The sequence below is a fragment of the Passer montanus genome, unplaced genomic scaffold (assembly GCF_014805655.1).
Source record: "Passer montanus isolate IOZ18808 unplaced genomic scaffold, ASM1480565v1 scaffold17, whole genome shotgun sequence".
Taxonomy (NCBI): domain Eukaryota; kingdom Metazoa; phylum Chordata; class Aves; order Passeriformes; family Passeridae; genus Passer; species Passer montanus.
Genome location: NW_024364270.1, coordinates 13,410,142 through 13,426,404, shown reverse-complemented (window position 1 = coordinate 13,426,404; position 16,263 = coordinate 13,410,142). Strand labels below are relative to the sequence as shown.

The following is a 16,263-nucleotide window of genomic DNA, read 5'->3' as shown; positions in this document are numbered from 1 at the left end:
ATGCAATTTTCTTTTTATGCCACCTCAAAAGAAAACTTGAAGTGTGCAAGTGATGTAGGATTTTGCAATACATCAATATAGGGTGGGAAAGGGTTTCTATTGCTAATCCACAAACATATGTATGCAGAATATATTTAATAGTATCTAATAATAGAATATGTTGCTGCTGCAACAAACTATCAGTTGGTCCTTTTTTTTTTTTCCTGATATGCATTAAAATATCTCAGTTTTGGAAGAACCCATATGAAACAATATGTTCACACCCAGCTGCTTTATTGTTATCAGAAAACAGAAATCTTCAACAAGACCATTTCATATTTTGTGACTCCAGAGCAGGATGTGTTCTTTCTGTAGTACAGTTTATCACTATATGTGGTTGTAACTGTTCTGGATGATGACATTATACCAGCTGTTAGTAAAAATACTCTTTGCAGTCCAGCTCCAGTTCACCCCATGTCCTTTTTCTTTCAGAAATCATTCTCTCCATGATGGATGATACATAATAAATAGTGCAGCACATTTAAAACCATTTTCTTATCCATAGGACTGGAATTGACATTAATTTTTATCCAAGAGCATTTCCATTACTTTTACATATATTTATGTCTTAAAATAAAGATGAGATAAATAAAGATATCTGTGAGAAGATATCAGAACTTTTTGTGAATATTGTACAAGTAAATTTTGAAAAAAACCCATTTTCTAATCAATTATATAAGTTGTATTTCAGAGGTTTTCTCATCCAACCTGTTATAACTGCAAGAAGAATTTGCTAGTGATCAATTTAACAAAAGTGTGTTCTAATGGAATAGTGGCATTTGCAGCAGGAAGTTGTTACTGATGAGAAGTTCCATCAGTAAAAGTGACAGGACTTTCAGTTAAATTCTTACCTGTATTCCAGTGTGATTTAATTGTGATTCTTCGTTATATTTTATGAACTGTAAGTTACAGAACCTTGAAAAAATTCAAGCCATATTTTTCTCCATATAACTTGACAAACTCCCCATAGTTTTACTTAATTATAATCCCTCTTTGTTTCTGCTCCACTGTGCTGGAATACTCCTTCTTGTCTAAGTCTGCTGATTTCGCTGTATGTCAAACCAAACGGGACAAAGCTGCATGGTCTAAAAGTTGAGATTTATTCTTTTGCTGTCAAAAGCAAATACAAATGGCATACCTCTTCAATATATATGAAGTTTTGTGCTGATTTTATCATTCCTTTATATAGGTAACTGCAGCCCTCAAAAATTCCAACAGTGTATCCAAACTAGATATCTGTGGTCTCTATAATCAGTGTAATAGGTTGTATTAGTGGGAAAACATAATTGGAAGAATTTCAAGAAATTTGCAAAGCTAGCATATGGATCTTAGAGAACCTAAAACCAAAATATTAAGAGAAACCTGTGATGGTAGCAAATTAAATATGCTGAAGTGTTGAGAAGATTCTAAACATTCAGAGAAGTTATGTAAATCCTGCTTTGTCAGTCAGAAGGTAAGATTAATATTGTCTAAATATATAACATGTTTAAAATATGTAATTTTTTCTGAACTGCAGGATATAGAAAATAAATTAATGCAGGAATATTAGTAAAAGGGGTAGAATTTTAGTATTTTTCAGATGAAAATCATACGTACAAATGAAGTATATAAAATACAGCGAGGAAGTTTTGGCACACTAATTATAAAACGGAAAATTTGGAAATTAAAAAATGCTATCAAATTTTTGGGGGTTTTGAATTATTAGAAACTTTAATGCTAGTGCCAAAAAATAGATGGTTGGAAACTGGATTGTGTTATTCCAAAATTATTCACAGGATTTCCTTTATCTTTCTCAAGTTGTTTGAACATTATCAGGGCAACACATCGGTCTATATAACTGGTCCACATTCATGCAGGTGCTGTGGTATCTCTTTCAAATTGAACAGTAAAGCCCATAAAGATTCCCTGAATTCTCACTGTGTGTTTGTAGTGTACCCTGTCTGCTGAACAATTTCTTTATGCCTAATGAATATAACTGTTACACAATACAATATGCAATACATATTAACAAGATACTTCCTTCAGTGTAAATGTATTATAAATACAAAAATGTAAATTTTCACTGTGAGAGTTGAGCTTCATAAATCTCTCTGAAGCTGCTTGAGAATTTAGATACTTTAAAGAGGAGTAACTGGATTGTGAAACATTTTAAAATCTATCTGCGTCTTTGGTTTTAAAATATTTTAGTTAGCACTTTGACTTCAGTGTTCCGATAAAGAGCTTTATTAATTAATTGATACTTAGAAGAACTGAAAATATAGTTTTTTTCCATTAATTGATTTTCACTGTAGCTGTAGATAGATATATATTGGGAGGTTTATCTTCAAGACTGCTTAAATTATTTATTAACTGAGCTTCATCCCTGGGGTGTATGGCTATCATTGGCATTATTTAAAAGATTTGAGAACACTTACTCTCACCACCTTTTGTGGTTTATTTTCTGAAATAATTTGACAATGTATCCTAATTCAGTAATCATCTGTTGCCTTTGTAAGAGTAGATATTTTTTCTGCACATCACACTTTCATTATTTTCTTTGGTTTATAGGAGAATCCTTATGAAATACTAAGGCACGCATATAATCACATTCAGTGACCTCTCCCTGATAAGTTAGATTTAAAATAAGCCTAGAAATACTCAGTATCTACCATTCTTTTTGGGGGTAATTTTTTTACAAGACTATTAGGCATCCCAGTTTTTAGTTAATGACTAAGATAACCAAAAATATTTTGGCAGCTGTAACTGTATCCTATGCTTTTCACTGAACTCACAGAAATATGGTGCCTGTATGTTGAGACAGTACAAATATAGAAATCTATGAAATATCTGTTATAGACAAGTGCAATCATTTCCCTATAAACCTTTTAAATATGGAAGAGCCAACAAAAAAGCCATTACACAAAAATAAAAAAGGTAGATGGCAAGTGTGTAGTATTGTTTTTGAATGCTCAATTAGACATCAGCAGCTTGCAGAGGCAGTCTCAAAAGGTTACTCAGGAAATGGTGGAAATCACCCATCATCTCTCATTAGTACTTAATGAGAGATGTTTTTCCAGACAGTTGCCTGGTATTACAAGGGTTATGCAAGCTTGAAGCAGTTCCAAAGTCTGTTTGTGCAGGTGGGTGATTAGAGGAAATAAAAACTTGATAATAGTCATACCCAACTCTCTTGGATGATGCAGAAACAACTAAACAGACCCCCTGCTGCCACTGGAATGCACTTCACTGGTAATTAATTCCAAATACAATCCTGAAATTACTGCCACATTCAGGACTGGGCCAGTTATAGCTTCTAGTGCTTTCAACAAGACAGTTGCAGATATATATTTACAATTCTACTAAGAACAACAGTTATTCAGGTTTGAGTGTGTGGGAACCAAGCAAATTCAAAAGAGCACATTCAAGCATTTGAGTCCAACCATTCTCCCTATGCATCCCATGTAGCTACCTACTGATTCTGTTATTCACTATTCCATCTGTTCTTTTGAAATGTCTCTGGTAATGTTTGTTCCTTGAAATCCTGAAATATATGATTGTCCTTATCTGTAGTTTGTAGATTTGTTTTATATGGAATAGTCATGTAGGAGAGAAGATTTGCAGTGGGGATTTAGTAAAATTAAAACAATTTTAAAGCTGAATCCTATGCTATGGGAAATTACTTAGTCCTGTTTGAGGCTACTCTGTAACATGAATGTTTTTGTTACCTCCCTAACCAAATAGGAGATTTTCTAATTATTTTTCTGGATTTCTGTATGAACTGCTTAATTTACTATATGCTATTGCTGCTAATCTTTGCAATGGGAACCCCACTTACAGGGGACAACATATTTTTATCACACATGCTGTTCAAGAAGTCTTACATATGGCATCTGTGAATAAAATCAGTGTGGTTTCTGCTATTTTGTGACCTGCTCTGCTCAGTTTTGGGTTACGTTAGTTCTTTCCTATTTGATGGCTTGAGCTCCTGCCTTGTCAATCTGCTCTTGCTGGAATTCAGTAGCCAAGAGTGATCCACAGAGAATGGACTGAGCCCAAGTGCTGTCCTCATACAAAAACACATACTTTTACTGAAGTCTGTGGGTTTGCTTTAGAATTATGGGTTGATTCTCCTTGTTCTGCCTTAGAAAGGGTTGTTAATGAGCCCTCTACAAGGTTCTGGGCATCACTGGGCTGGAATTCTCTTTACCATGCATAGTCAGGTTTAGATGACTTTTCATGTGGCCTGTCTCTCTCTCTTGCTTGGAGATCAAACTCAAAGATTCCCTGAAGCAGAATCAGGGAAGCTTCTTGGTCTCCTTGTCCTGAAGGTATGAGCATATCCCTGATAAAACATCCATATCTTTGATTATCACAGGAATCAGAAATTGCTGGTTTATCTGTCTCTCCTGTGGAATTTTAAGTGGCAATTCTTTTTTCATTCCAGCTATGAAGATTTGAAATGGACTTGGTGACCATTCCCCCATTATCAAAGAGCATTAGAATCTGTTCCTAATGGTACCACACATGATGGGACCTACATTAATGTATTAATTTTTTAACCAGTCAATTAAATTAGGCATTTTGGTGGCTCTGTTCTCTGCATGGTTAGTCACTGCAGACTGATTTTCCAGAAATAGTACTATTTCTATAACATCTTCTTTTTTAGTCTTCCAAGATTTCTGTTGTGGTTATGACTGATTTCTGTCCAGGACTGATCATTAGCATTGCCATGTTCTTTTTAGACCTTTTTGTTTTCATGTAACATATTTGATATTAAGAGGACACGCGACATGTACAGACAAAGGCGCTCCAACTTTTTTTCTAAAGACAGATCCAAACCCATGGAAATTGCCAGACTACCTAAGAGTTTTATAATAGTCTAGCAAATTGAGTCTGCTATAATTGATCAAATTTAGGTCTGTCTTGTTACTACACTGAAAAGCATTTTGAAGCCCAGATGGCACTGATCTGTCTGGACTTTTATGCACATTTTTGCATTATCCCTGATGATGTACAAAACAGACACAGGATTTTGACCTACCTTCAAGTAGTTTGAAACATTGCATGAAATATTCCACACTGAGCAGAACTTGAGAAAGCTGTTATTAATAATAGGTGCCTTTGGATTTTTTGTCCATTTATGTGTGCAGGTGTATCTCTATATTTATGTGTATGTATGTTCATGCACATTCATTTTCCACCCTTGTCTTTTTTCTCTCCCAGTTTTGCAGTGAACAAACCTGTCCATGCCCTGCATTTGTAGTATAAATTTCTGCAAGGTCATAATATTAGGCTTTGTGCTTTAAGTATTTTGTTCATGCCTAGTATTTTCTTTTCAGATGTTTTAGAATTTAGTATATGTATTTAAACACAGCATTAGGTGTGTAGTGTATAATCTAGTTCTAGGTTATTACTGGTCTATACCTCTAAAGTGAAATACACATTTCTTCCATTTTTATAGCAAATTGTAAATCTGAGAATATAGTATTTAAGTGACTCCACAAATAGTTGGAATATGGAAATAAAATAGGGGAGTATAAATTTGCATTTTGTCTGGGAGCACTGGATGTGAATATGAACTAAATCATCGTTTGCAGTTCCTATTCATTCACAGGCCATACTGTTCAGTCACAGGCTAGCTTTGGAGAACACAAACCAGATTTCTTCTGGATGTGAAGCTGTGCTTTAGGTGGACACCAAAAGCACAGGCTCCTTCTGGAAGCTTTGATGATCATGTATGATGGGGGTGTTTGGTAGAATAAATAAGTTGATAAATAGTGCTAAAAGTTCAAACCCACATATATTCTAAATGGAGTGTCATGCAGATCAACTGCTTTTGATCTGCTGATCCATTGCCATTACACTAAGTTGTAGAAATAACTGATGTAATAGCTAATATAGACATAACTGTAAATTTTGATAAGGATGCTAGCATGTTTCTGCAATGAAAGTAGAAAACTAGATTAACTGTGTGTTCCATTTTAAAGATTTATTTCTGAGGTGAAATCTAATTGTAACTGTATATCTGGAATGTGGGCTGGGTCTGGTTTTTGATATTTTGGTTGCTGGGATGCAGTAAGTGTTCTGGTTGGTGTACTTAGTATTGCCTGATAGTTAATGTTGTGGCATTGTATGCATGTAGTGCTTTTTCTTTGAGTACATTATGCAAAAAAAAAAATCTCTTAGAAAAGTTTCTGTGAGAGGTTTGTGATTTGTCCTCACAGCACATAGATAGCAGGATGAAAATGTCAACGAAGAACTCATTGAACTCAGGTGTTATGGTTTCTTATTATTATCCATGAGGGCTTTTTTCTCTGTGCAGTGCTCCCTAGGAAAAAAGACATGTGGAACCAATGACTGATGTCACACAGCACAGGAAAGGGCAGAATTCCCTGTGTATGGCTTTTTTTTTTACCAGCTCAGTTAAACAGTTGACATTTTTATGTTTTTATCTGACATCTTAGAAGACAGTCCTAGAATAACACCTTAGTTTGCTCTCATGATATACTAAAAGACAACATTAATGCATTTTCCTTATTCTATTCTATTTCCTTTGCTCTGAAATAAAGAAAATGGAGAATGTCAAGTCCTCAGTAAGCATTTTCAAAAACCAGAATAAGCTCAAATTACATAGACCTTGTGATGACTTCTCATGTGTGATGGAGGAAGGAAGGAGTATTGTTAGAGCATGCTGCAGTTCATTAGTTTTTAGCTGCTAGATGATCCCTGGAGCCTGATGTTATCTGACTTACACAGAAACATCTAGATTATTGCAACATGAGCCAGGAACTGGAAGAGAATGCCAGTTTTAAATATTTCCCTGTTGGCCCCATCTGTAGCACCTATCAGAAATTCAGCATGAGAGCTAATCTTTTCTAGGTAAGCTTGGTAGTTTCTTAAGTTTCCAAGTTCTATTTGCCATGAAATGTTTTTCTGAAACTTGCTGTGTTGCCATCATAGTTACCTGAAGAGTGAAAAAAATTGCCTTAGTTTTGTCACCAGGGAAAATTAAAAATTATTATTATATAATTTAATTCTAAAGCAAATAAATGCAAAGATACTCTTAATGAAACTATAAGTACTGTATACATAAACAGGTCCTACAAATTGGTTTCAGGAACTAATTTGATGGTGTTGTTCTCTCTCTGATGGAGCAGACCCAGGTAGTAAATCATTATTGGTTGCCTAATGGGAACATCCTACTGTGAAAATAAACAGCTGTCCACAATAAAGAAATTGTTTACAAGAAATCATTACATGTCAGATACTTAGCCCCTTGAGAAAGATGGAAAGGCGTGAAATACTGAACAGTTGGAATTTTTTTTCTGGGCTGTTTATTTAAAAAAAAAAGAATGTATAGCTTCTTTTTGCAATGTTTTGTTTTAGGCTCTGTAAACATAATCTTTTATTTTATATTGCTGCTTAATTTTGCTTGGAAAGAAAATCTTTAACTACTCTTTTCTGAGGTTGCTGCATATTGTGTATACTGCTGAATTGGTTATGGTTGTATTCACACATTGTAGCTGGAGAATTTTTTCTCAGCTCTCTCTTGTGGGGCATATAACAGCCCTGTTCCCCTTCCTGTATGCCTTACAGTAAATTTTCCTTCCAAGAATGTCACTCCCAGTCAACTCAATGCCACTCATGTGGCATGTATGAAGGGGTAAAACCTGACCTTCAGTGAGCTACTACTGAACAGGGTCAAACAGAAGTCTTTCCTATGCAAAGACCAAAACCTTGCTCATGTAGCTTGACTCCCCTGTTACCCTCTTCTGCAAATTTGAAGTGTGGTTAAACTGAGCTGAAGTGACTATCGACAAGGCTTTGAAATAGAATAAACTGGTGGGCAGACAACTGCATTTGTTACCACTGACACCAATAGGTGTTTTTGAGGATGTGTCCTTTGAGTGATCCATCATTGGGATACTTCTGCATCTGCAAGAGTGCCTGGTTTCACTTGCAAGGCTTTCATGTGCTAAATAGCTCAAGGGCAGTTGTGCTAAGCACAGCCACACAGGCTCACAGAGAAATAGTGACAGAAAGGCAAGGACTACTGGAGTATGGAGGAGCTTGTGCTCTTTACAGCTTTGTCAGAGATAATAATTCTGTTTGTTTCTCGCACCAGTGAGTAAATAAATGCACTAAGTGCACTTAGCTGGATTCATGTGGAGCGTTTCTCACTCTAGAATTCATTTCTTACCTTCCTATATATGGTGCCTGTGTTCCCACATTTCTTCGCAGCGGTTTAGTCCCTTGTTTGGTGGCTCCCTAGCCAGAAGGCAGGGATCTCTTGGAGCAACTCTCTGATTCCTCAGATAGGGACGGTCATTGATATTATTCTATCTGTCCATGAAGTGAAAGGAGATGCTGTTTCATAGTCTGGAGTAAAAGACACAAAGACTTTCAGCTTGCTTAAGGTGTTACTCATATATAGCCTTTGTCTCACTGTGAGATTTTCAGAGTATATCTAGCCTTTGTCCTCACTATGAGATTTTCAGAGTATGGCAAGGCTTTAGAAGTTTCTCTTCTTGCCAAATCTCTATCCCTCCTTTGATAAGCTGGGCTTTCATATCACAGAATACTCCTTTACATTGTACACATGAACAACATTATAAATCTAGACACCAGGTCTGTCGGGAAAGAATATGAGAAACTTAAGGCTTTCTGAAATGCTTGCATATCAAAATTCTTGCATGTCAGTTATGTTATTGTGAGAATTCATTTTCAGTTATTTTCTAAGGCTGTGTTAAATTGTAATAACCACCATAACCATGCACAGGTAATGGCACTTTCCCCAGAATCTGAACTAAAGCATTTCTTTACTGATATAATTCTAGAGGCCTGAAGTAATGTGGAGTTTTTTGCCTTCAGCTAAGTCATTCCTCTCTACCCTCTGATTTGGTTTTCCCTAACTTTACGTTGATCAAATAGCATTAAGAACATTTAGAGAAGGTAAAAATGATATTTTAAGTCCTTTTAATGGTCCTTCCCAGTGCCATAAAATGGTAAGAGCAAAATATGTCCAAAGAGCAGTTTCCATACACATGCAAGTGTGCAGGTGTTTTTAAGCCAGCTGTAGGTTATACAGCTGAGGTACTGCTGGAAAAGAACTACTGCAGTGCAGAACTCTATGGAGGATACAAATTCTACCTGAGAAACTGAGCATATTTTCATGTAATTAGTCCTTGCTGGTCAGTTATGCTGATCACAATGTTAAGGAAAGTTATCAGTGATGGCTATTAGCATGTTCTGAGTTAATACGTATTTGTGTAACACAAAGATATATGTAGACCTTGGTCATATGTGTTAGGATTTTCCAGGATGAGCTAGAAGCTGTATTATAAATGTCCCTTTCAAGTCACCCCTGTAATAGCGATAATATTTGAATTCACTGTCAGTAATTCAAAGTAATGAAAGTAAAATATTCATGCTTGGTTTCCACCTCATTTTGTTTAGGTACTTAGAGAATGCTGTATCTTGTCTTAACATAGAATGAATGTATGGGTTGAAAAAATAAGCGTAGATATGCAATATATTCCTTGACAAATATATTTCAATTATATTATGTTTTATAAGTTTAAATAGTGTTCTGAGCAACCTTCTGTTTTCAAAGTTCTTTTTTACTTTAAAATATACAAAGTATTTGTAATTTCACATAGGTGTTATTTTTATTCACAGATAATGCACCTCAGGTAGCAATTACCGCACCAGGATCTGGTAACCATAGAAACAGCTCCACAGGCCCAACACCTGACTGCTCTCCTCCATCACCAGACACTGCACTTAAAAACATAGTGAAAGTCATACGTCCTCAGGTAGGTGCTCACCATAAGCATCCTCTTGTTTATTGTATTTCTCCTTTTAGTAGCAGGCTGTGATGCACGTATTCTAAGAGGATGTTACGGCTTTATGCATTTGAATAGGTCAAAGACATAAACAGGACACAAAATACTTTGTCTTCTTAACAATCAATCTTAGTAGCAGAGGAAGATTAAATATTTTATAAAATGAGCCCAAATGTACAGAGAGGTATCTGTACATATTTCTTATAGCCCTAATAATGAATGAAGTCCTTATGCAGTATTTTGGTTTTTTGCATACTCTTACTTTTCTTTCAAGGCTATGTTTTGATTTTATCAGTATTATTTCCACATTACTTTTTCAGGTTTACTTTCTTCTCTCTTCATCTCCATTTGCATGAATTTATAATGTTTCATACCTTTTTTCTTTTACTTTCCCATGCAGTGTTGCTTATGAACTTCCTTATTTCTAATACTGGGAAACAAGATGCATAAAGTGTGGGAAACTTGAGTGCTCCATATAATTCTTTAAGGAGTGCATCTCTTTAAAACCAAAACTTTAAAGTAAATACATGTTAGAACTTGAATCAGTAATGAAGAGTTAATCAGCATGGAGGAGTTCATTTAAAAATCGTGGGATCATGGGATGAGTCAGAAAAAACCTTAGTATTATCTATTTCCTTGTTTAAAAAGCCATGACATTTGGTGTTCCAAAGCTAGTCCAGACAACTACATGCTGAATTGACTGATTGTGAAACTTTTTTAATGTGAACCGAAAGAACTTCTTCTCCTACTAACTTTGGGTTCAAGTGCAGCCATCTGTTCTTTATTGCTAAGCTGGTCTCTGCAGCTGAGCCACTCTGATGCTATTGGATGCAGGCTTTGTACCATCAGTATGTCACTGGCACTTGTTTTACCTCAGGAGTAAACTGTATTTTCCTAGGACTAGTATAGGCCAGGTCATTTTGGTACCACACAAATGACTGTGTCACAGTGTTTAAGGTGAATTTTCCTTCAGCTCTCATTGGAGTGCACAGTTGAGAAGGTCTTGCAGAATTAAGGGTAGTTATTGGGAGCACTTGCTATTTCTGTCTGGGAGCCACTGGCTTCCTGTGGCTGACACCGTCACTGTTCAATAATTCGACTGGCAGGCTGGTGCAGACCATCCCCTTCTGACACCACCACAGTTCAGGTTCCACATGTTGGTTTAAATCTAGATTGCAGGGAGTCTAAAATTACAGTTTCTTCTATTTTTTATTTTTATAGTTGTTTCTCATTTTGCTTGTTTCTGTAGTGTCTCTGTCCCTCCCACCCTACATCAGTCTATAGTACTGAAATGCCTCCTTCTCTCCAAGCTGTTTTTTATAGTAGGTGGCAAACAAACAGAAAGGTAATGAAATATTGTTGAAACAAGCTGTTGTGTGATAGCTTATTGAAAATAGCATTTAAAAAGCTGTTTCCATCATGATATTGCCAACAGATGGACCCAGAACACTTCATGGTGATGCTCTCCTGCTAGTTAACTCTGAATGGATTCAGCAGATTCTGGGGAGCTATTTTCAAATTTAAATTATTCCATTTACTGACTCACAGCGTTCTCATCGTTCTGCAGAACAAAAGCTAGCTCTGTGATATATATGGTCAGAACTTTACCACATTTCCTAAAATGTCTCTCACGTGGCCCTGCACGTGGCACGCTCCCTGTACAGAAAACAACAGCAGACAGGCATAATGTATGTTTTAAGTCTGTGTGCTAATACACGACAGGTTGGATATGCTGTAGCATTCAGATCCCATTATGCTTCTCCTTTTTTTCATGTGTTTTATACACCTCCCTCAGTATTCTTTATTCTTTGTTTTTGCTTTTTATCTAATCACCTTCCCCTAAGACCTCAACTGAAGAATTTAGACAAAGAAGCTGTAGATATTTGCAATGTGCTGTTTGCTAACCATTAGTGTTCATTCTGCCTGCATATTTAATTCCTTTCTTCCATTCAATTACATGGCAAGCTCTTTGAAGGGTAGCACAATGGGATTCTATTCCTGACTGACCTCTCACCATTCATGTAAAACTAATGAATACTGTTACACAATATATGCAAAATAATTAATTTTCTGTTGGCTGCCAGGGCCTCTTTGCATTTTTCTAGCAAAATAAATTGATTTCTGAGAGATCTAAACCAAGGATCATATAGATTTCCAAAACAGCTGTCACTTCTTTCCCTTTTCCATGTCTTGTGCATCCAGCACAGGAAAGTGCCAGTAGAGGCAGAATGGGAAACACTTCAGCAGCCATCTTTGCATGAAGCAGGCTTTGGCAGGTTGGATGGAACTGACAGAAAAGTCTGGCCTTTCAACACATATAGTTATTTTTATTTGTAGCCTTACTCATCTTTCCTGTAGGGTTGTACATATACTGGTTTACCAGCAGTGAGGAGAAACACTGTGTTTCTATGCAACCAGGACAAGAGGACACAGTCTTAAAGTGCATCAGGGGAAGTTTAGGCTAGACATAAGGGGGAATTTCTTCACAGAAAGGGTGATTGCACATTGGAATGGATCACACCTGGTGGAATAATCATCCCTGGAGGTGTTTAGTGCCACAATGCCACCCACCTCTACTACCTACAGTCCTGAGGCTGGCATACTTAGCAGTATCTCAAGGATCTGTGTGCGCTTCTATTTGTGCACCTTAGCTATGGCTTGTACCTGTGCTCTACTATTTTGCAAATACATTTCTTCTTTTCAAATTTTCTCATGGTCAGTCTCTCAAAAAAAGGTTTTTTGAAAAGTTACATATATGCAGAAAAGAAGTAAACAGAATTTAGGTCAGGTCTGGAATTGCTTGATCTTTTTTTTTTTCAGATTGTCTGGATGAGATTTCCTAAGTTTTTAACTCTTGAATTGCTGGTTAATGGAGACTTTGAGAAAGTAATACACTTTCAAATTAAGGACGTATGCTGCTGTGTGTATTCACAGCACATGGGATCCAAAATAAGATGGGGTAGGAGAACAAGTAGATAAGTTTCCTTCAAGTTTTAACTTAGTTACATTAGTACATAGAGTAAAATATTACTTACCTTATCAGACTGTAATTTTAGAAAGTGACAGTAAAATGGAGCTTGTTCTATCACAGTTCCTGTAGCTCTCAGGCTGGATGAAGCCTGAACAAAACTAAAGTGCTTGTGATGCTTCATGTATTTTTTTGTATTAGATACTCAATTTAATAAGCTTCTTATTTATTTGTTCGGCTCCATTTGAAAAAATAAACTATATCCTTAGAGGGAGAAAAAGCACCTTTTTCCCTGTAAGAGTGGGGTTTTTTGCCAGTGTTATTTACTTGTGGGTCTTGGGCCAATTCTCATGAAACTGAATTCCGACTTCTCACCTTTAAATTTAGTTATTAAATGTAGTCCAGCATTTGCATGTTATCTTCTTGTCTTTTTAAGATGTGTTTCAAATGGCTTACTGTAGGTACAGCTTTTGATGTCAAAATGTGGATTATTTAAAAGTTACTTTGATTTTATCTATTGTGAATTAATATTTTCCCTATTTTATTTGAATAACCCAATTTCGTAAAAGTGTTGTTTCAATGCTATTAGGAGAGTTTCTGGTAGGAGGACAAAGGAACAAAGAATTTCAGTGTTTCTGACATGATGAAATTTCATCATCTTTTTCTTTCTTGTTTTATTGCTAAGATCTGCAATAATCTATTCATCATAATATCTTTTCTTTCCTTATCAATATAGATGTGCTTCCTTTACTGGAATCAAAATTATGTTTTCATTTATATTTTTTTAACCTCTGTAAACAAAGTTGCAATTCAGTCTATGGCTCCTCATTCATCTGGCTAAGACATGTATGAATATAATAACAGCTAATAGTTTAAATATTAGCAGGCAAAATAAATTGTCTCCTTTTCCTGCAAGTTCTAGCAGAATCCTGCAGGACATGTATAGCCTCTGATAGACCTATCCCACGGGCTTGGGCTACCAGATGTATGACAGTTTTTGCACGCACAATGTGACCCTCAAACCTGTGTATATGTGCTTCATCGAGGCATAGGGAAAGACAGGGGCCAGGACATTCCACTCCCTGTGTCAGCCTGGACATGAATGGACAGACCATCTGTAGAAGATGTGTGCTCTAGAGCCTCCCTAGCTGACTTAAAAAGTGATAAAAATCTACATTCAATGAAATTATTTATCATTCTTTTTGCTGGTAGGTGCAGGAATTATTTTGAACACAAACAAACAATCAAACAAAAATCGCCTTAGTGGAAACTCTGGAAAATCACAGTTCTAGAAAATAAATTTTTCAGAATGAATGGCTCCATAAACAGGATTTCCAAGGGGATTAGTGTCACTGTTTCCCCTTGTTGAAACAATGAAACTATTTCTGCTGGTTCCTCCCCTATACTTGCACGGTGCTGCGGGTTCCTCAGTTGTTTGCAAATGAAATGCACGCCTTGTCACAGTTGGCTTGAGTTAGCACGTCCTTGTCTCTGCCAGCTTAGTGAAATCCCTGCTGGAGGTTGTTGCACCAGTGCACAGCACCATGAGAACTCTGTGTTGCATCTACTGAAATTGTTTTGCAACACACACACACAGAAAATCTGTTTTGTTCCATTTTAGCACAAAAAGGAGGGATGGAGAACGCTGTTATGCAATAAATTCTCTCCACTCTCTGAATGAGATCACAGGACAGCAGGGGTGCAAGGACCTTCTTTCTCCTATGAGCTGCTTTCTGTGCTTAGCTCCACGTACAACATGCTCAGCCAGGCAGGGCATGACCAGGAAAATCACTGTGAAGAAAGACTGTGCAGGCACAAGGCGCTTCCTGTTTAGGTGCACACTTCTGCTGCTGCTGTGTTTTGGTGCTGGACTTTGTGCTGTGTCCATGCTTAGCACAAGACACAGATAAGATTTTAAAAAACACAAACTTTACAGAGAGTTATGATTTTGTGGGGGGTCATATCCATGGTAAAAGCCACTCCTGTATATGAGCTTTTATGAACTTCTGGGAGGTGCTGAACATTCTCCAAACCCTCTAAAATAAAAATGTATTCTACAGTCCACACATGGGTAGATTTAGTGCTCATCCTTTGCGTGCCCGGTCTGGAGATTTTCCATGGATGTCATAGTGTTTCCAATGTTGTGTGTATCTCTTAGGGCTGCAAGCACATTAAGGTGGTTGTCAGCAGTCAGTGACCTTGATTCTATGTAAATATATTTCAGATTATTCTCTTTGTGACAGGGAATGTCTATACAAATCTGCTGCACACAGTTTGATGCCTTCTCGTTCTAATGATGTTGAATAAAAAATAAAGCTCCTAAATAGCCCTTGAAAAAAAGGGGGCAAAGCAGAGTTAGAGGTATACTGTCAATGCCATTAAGATGTGGTTAGCAATTAATGTATGCATGACTGAAAATAGGGCAGACATTATGAAGTGATTTCATTCTGGAATATTGAGTACCAAACACAAAAAAAGGTTCTGGTTGGAATTGTCTCAGAGGACTGATTCCTACACACCCCTCTCCCCCAGCCCACACCCCACCACCCTCACCTGTTTTATCACAGCATTCATGGGCAGAAGATGTGTAACAGCTCTAAAGGAGAATATTTGGAAAAAAAAATTCCTTGGAGCATAATGGACACTCTGTAACTACTTAATAATAACATCAAGAAAAATATTATTAAAGAGATGCACTGCCAGAGATCTCCTTTGACAAGTAACTATAAAACATAATTCTATTTATATATTTTAATTAGGTCTAATAAGAAAACATAAACACATTTACCCAGTACATGGTACTAATGAAAACAGCAGTGTGTGTTAGTGCATTTAATTACAGTTCAACAGGATACTAAAACACAAGTATAAATTAAAGCAGAATAACACTCTATTGTGAGGAGTGTTGTTTTAGAATGTCACTTGTACGTGCATATGTCTTTCTTGGTTGAAACTGGTTTCTTAAATGTAGAGATTTTCTAGGTTGTGATTCCTGATTCAATATAAACACAAATCATGCAGAAATATAGAACATTTTTCCTACATGAACTTGTAACAGATAGGTGAAATAGTGTTTTAAAGGTAGTTTGGTACTGAAAGGAACATCTATGCTAGTAAAATGGGCTTTAGCTCTGCAGAGTTGTCACCTACACTGTTGAATTATGAACACAGTCCTGGATATAATTTTGGTAGTGTACATTTTTCTTTCTCCAAACACATCCACTGTCAGGCCTGATTTGTGATTTGAATAGAGCAAACACCATTCCTGGTAGATAATTCTGCCTTGAAGACCCCTCTCTGACACCTACTGAAGTTTAATTGTAGGGGTGTGAACCAATCCATGCCAGTTGCCCTGCCCTAGTGATACTTGGAAACAGTAACACGCTCAGAATTTGGAAGATTAAAGCCTTACCTATTATGCCTTGATGGGTT

The 16,263-nt window shown here is 36.6% G+C and overlaps 1 protein-coding gene across 6 annotated transcripts in view; it reads left to right on the top strand.

Moving 5' to 3' along the window:
* Positions 1 to 16,263, top strand: part of ANKS1B (ankyrin repeat and sterile alpha motif domain containing 1B) — a 411,921-nt gene that overhangs the window by 132,799 nt on the left and 262,859 nt on the right. For all 6 annotated transcript variants that reach the window (XM_039703948.1, XM_039703945.1, XM_039703947.1 and 3 more), the window contains one exon: positions 9,697 to 9,833. In XM_039703948.1, coding sequence (XP_039559882.1) covers positions 9,697 to 9,833 — 137 coding nt within the window. The remainder of the gene's footprint in view (positions 1 to 9,696; positions 9,834 to 16,263) is intronic.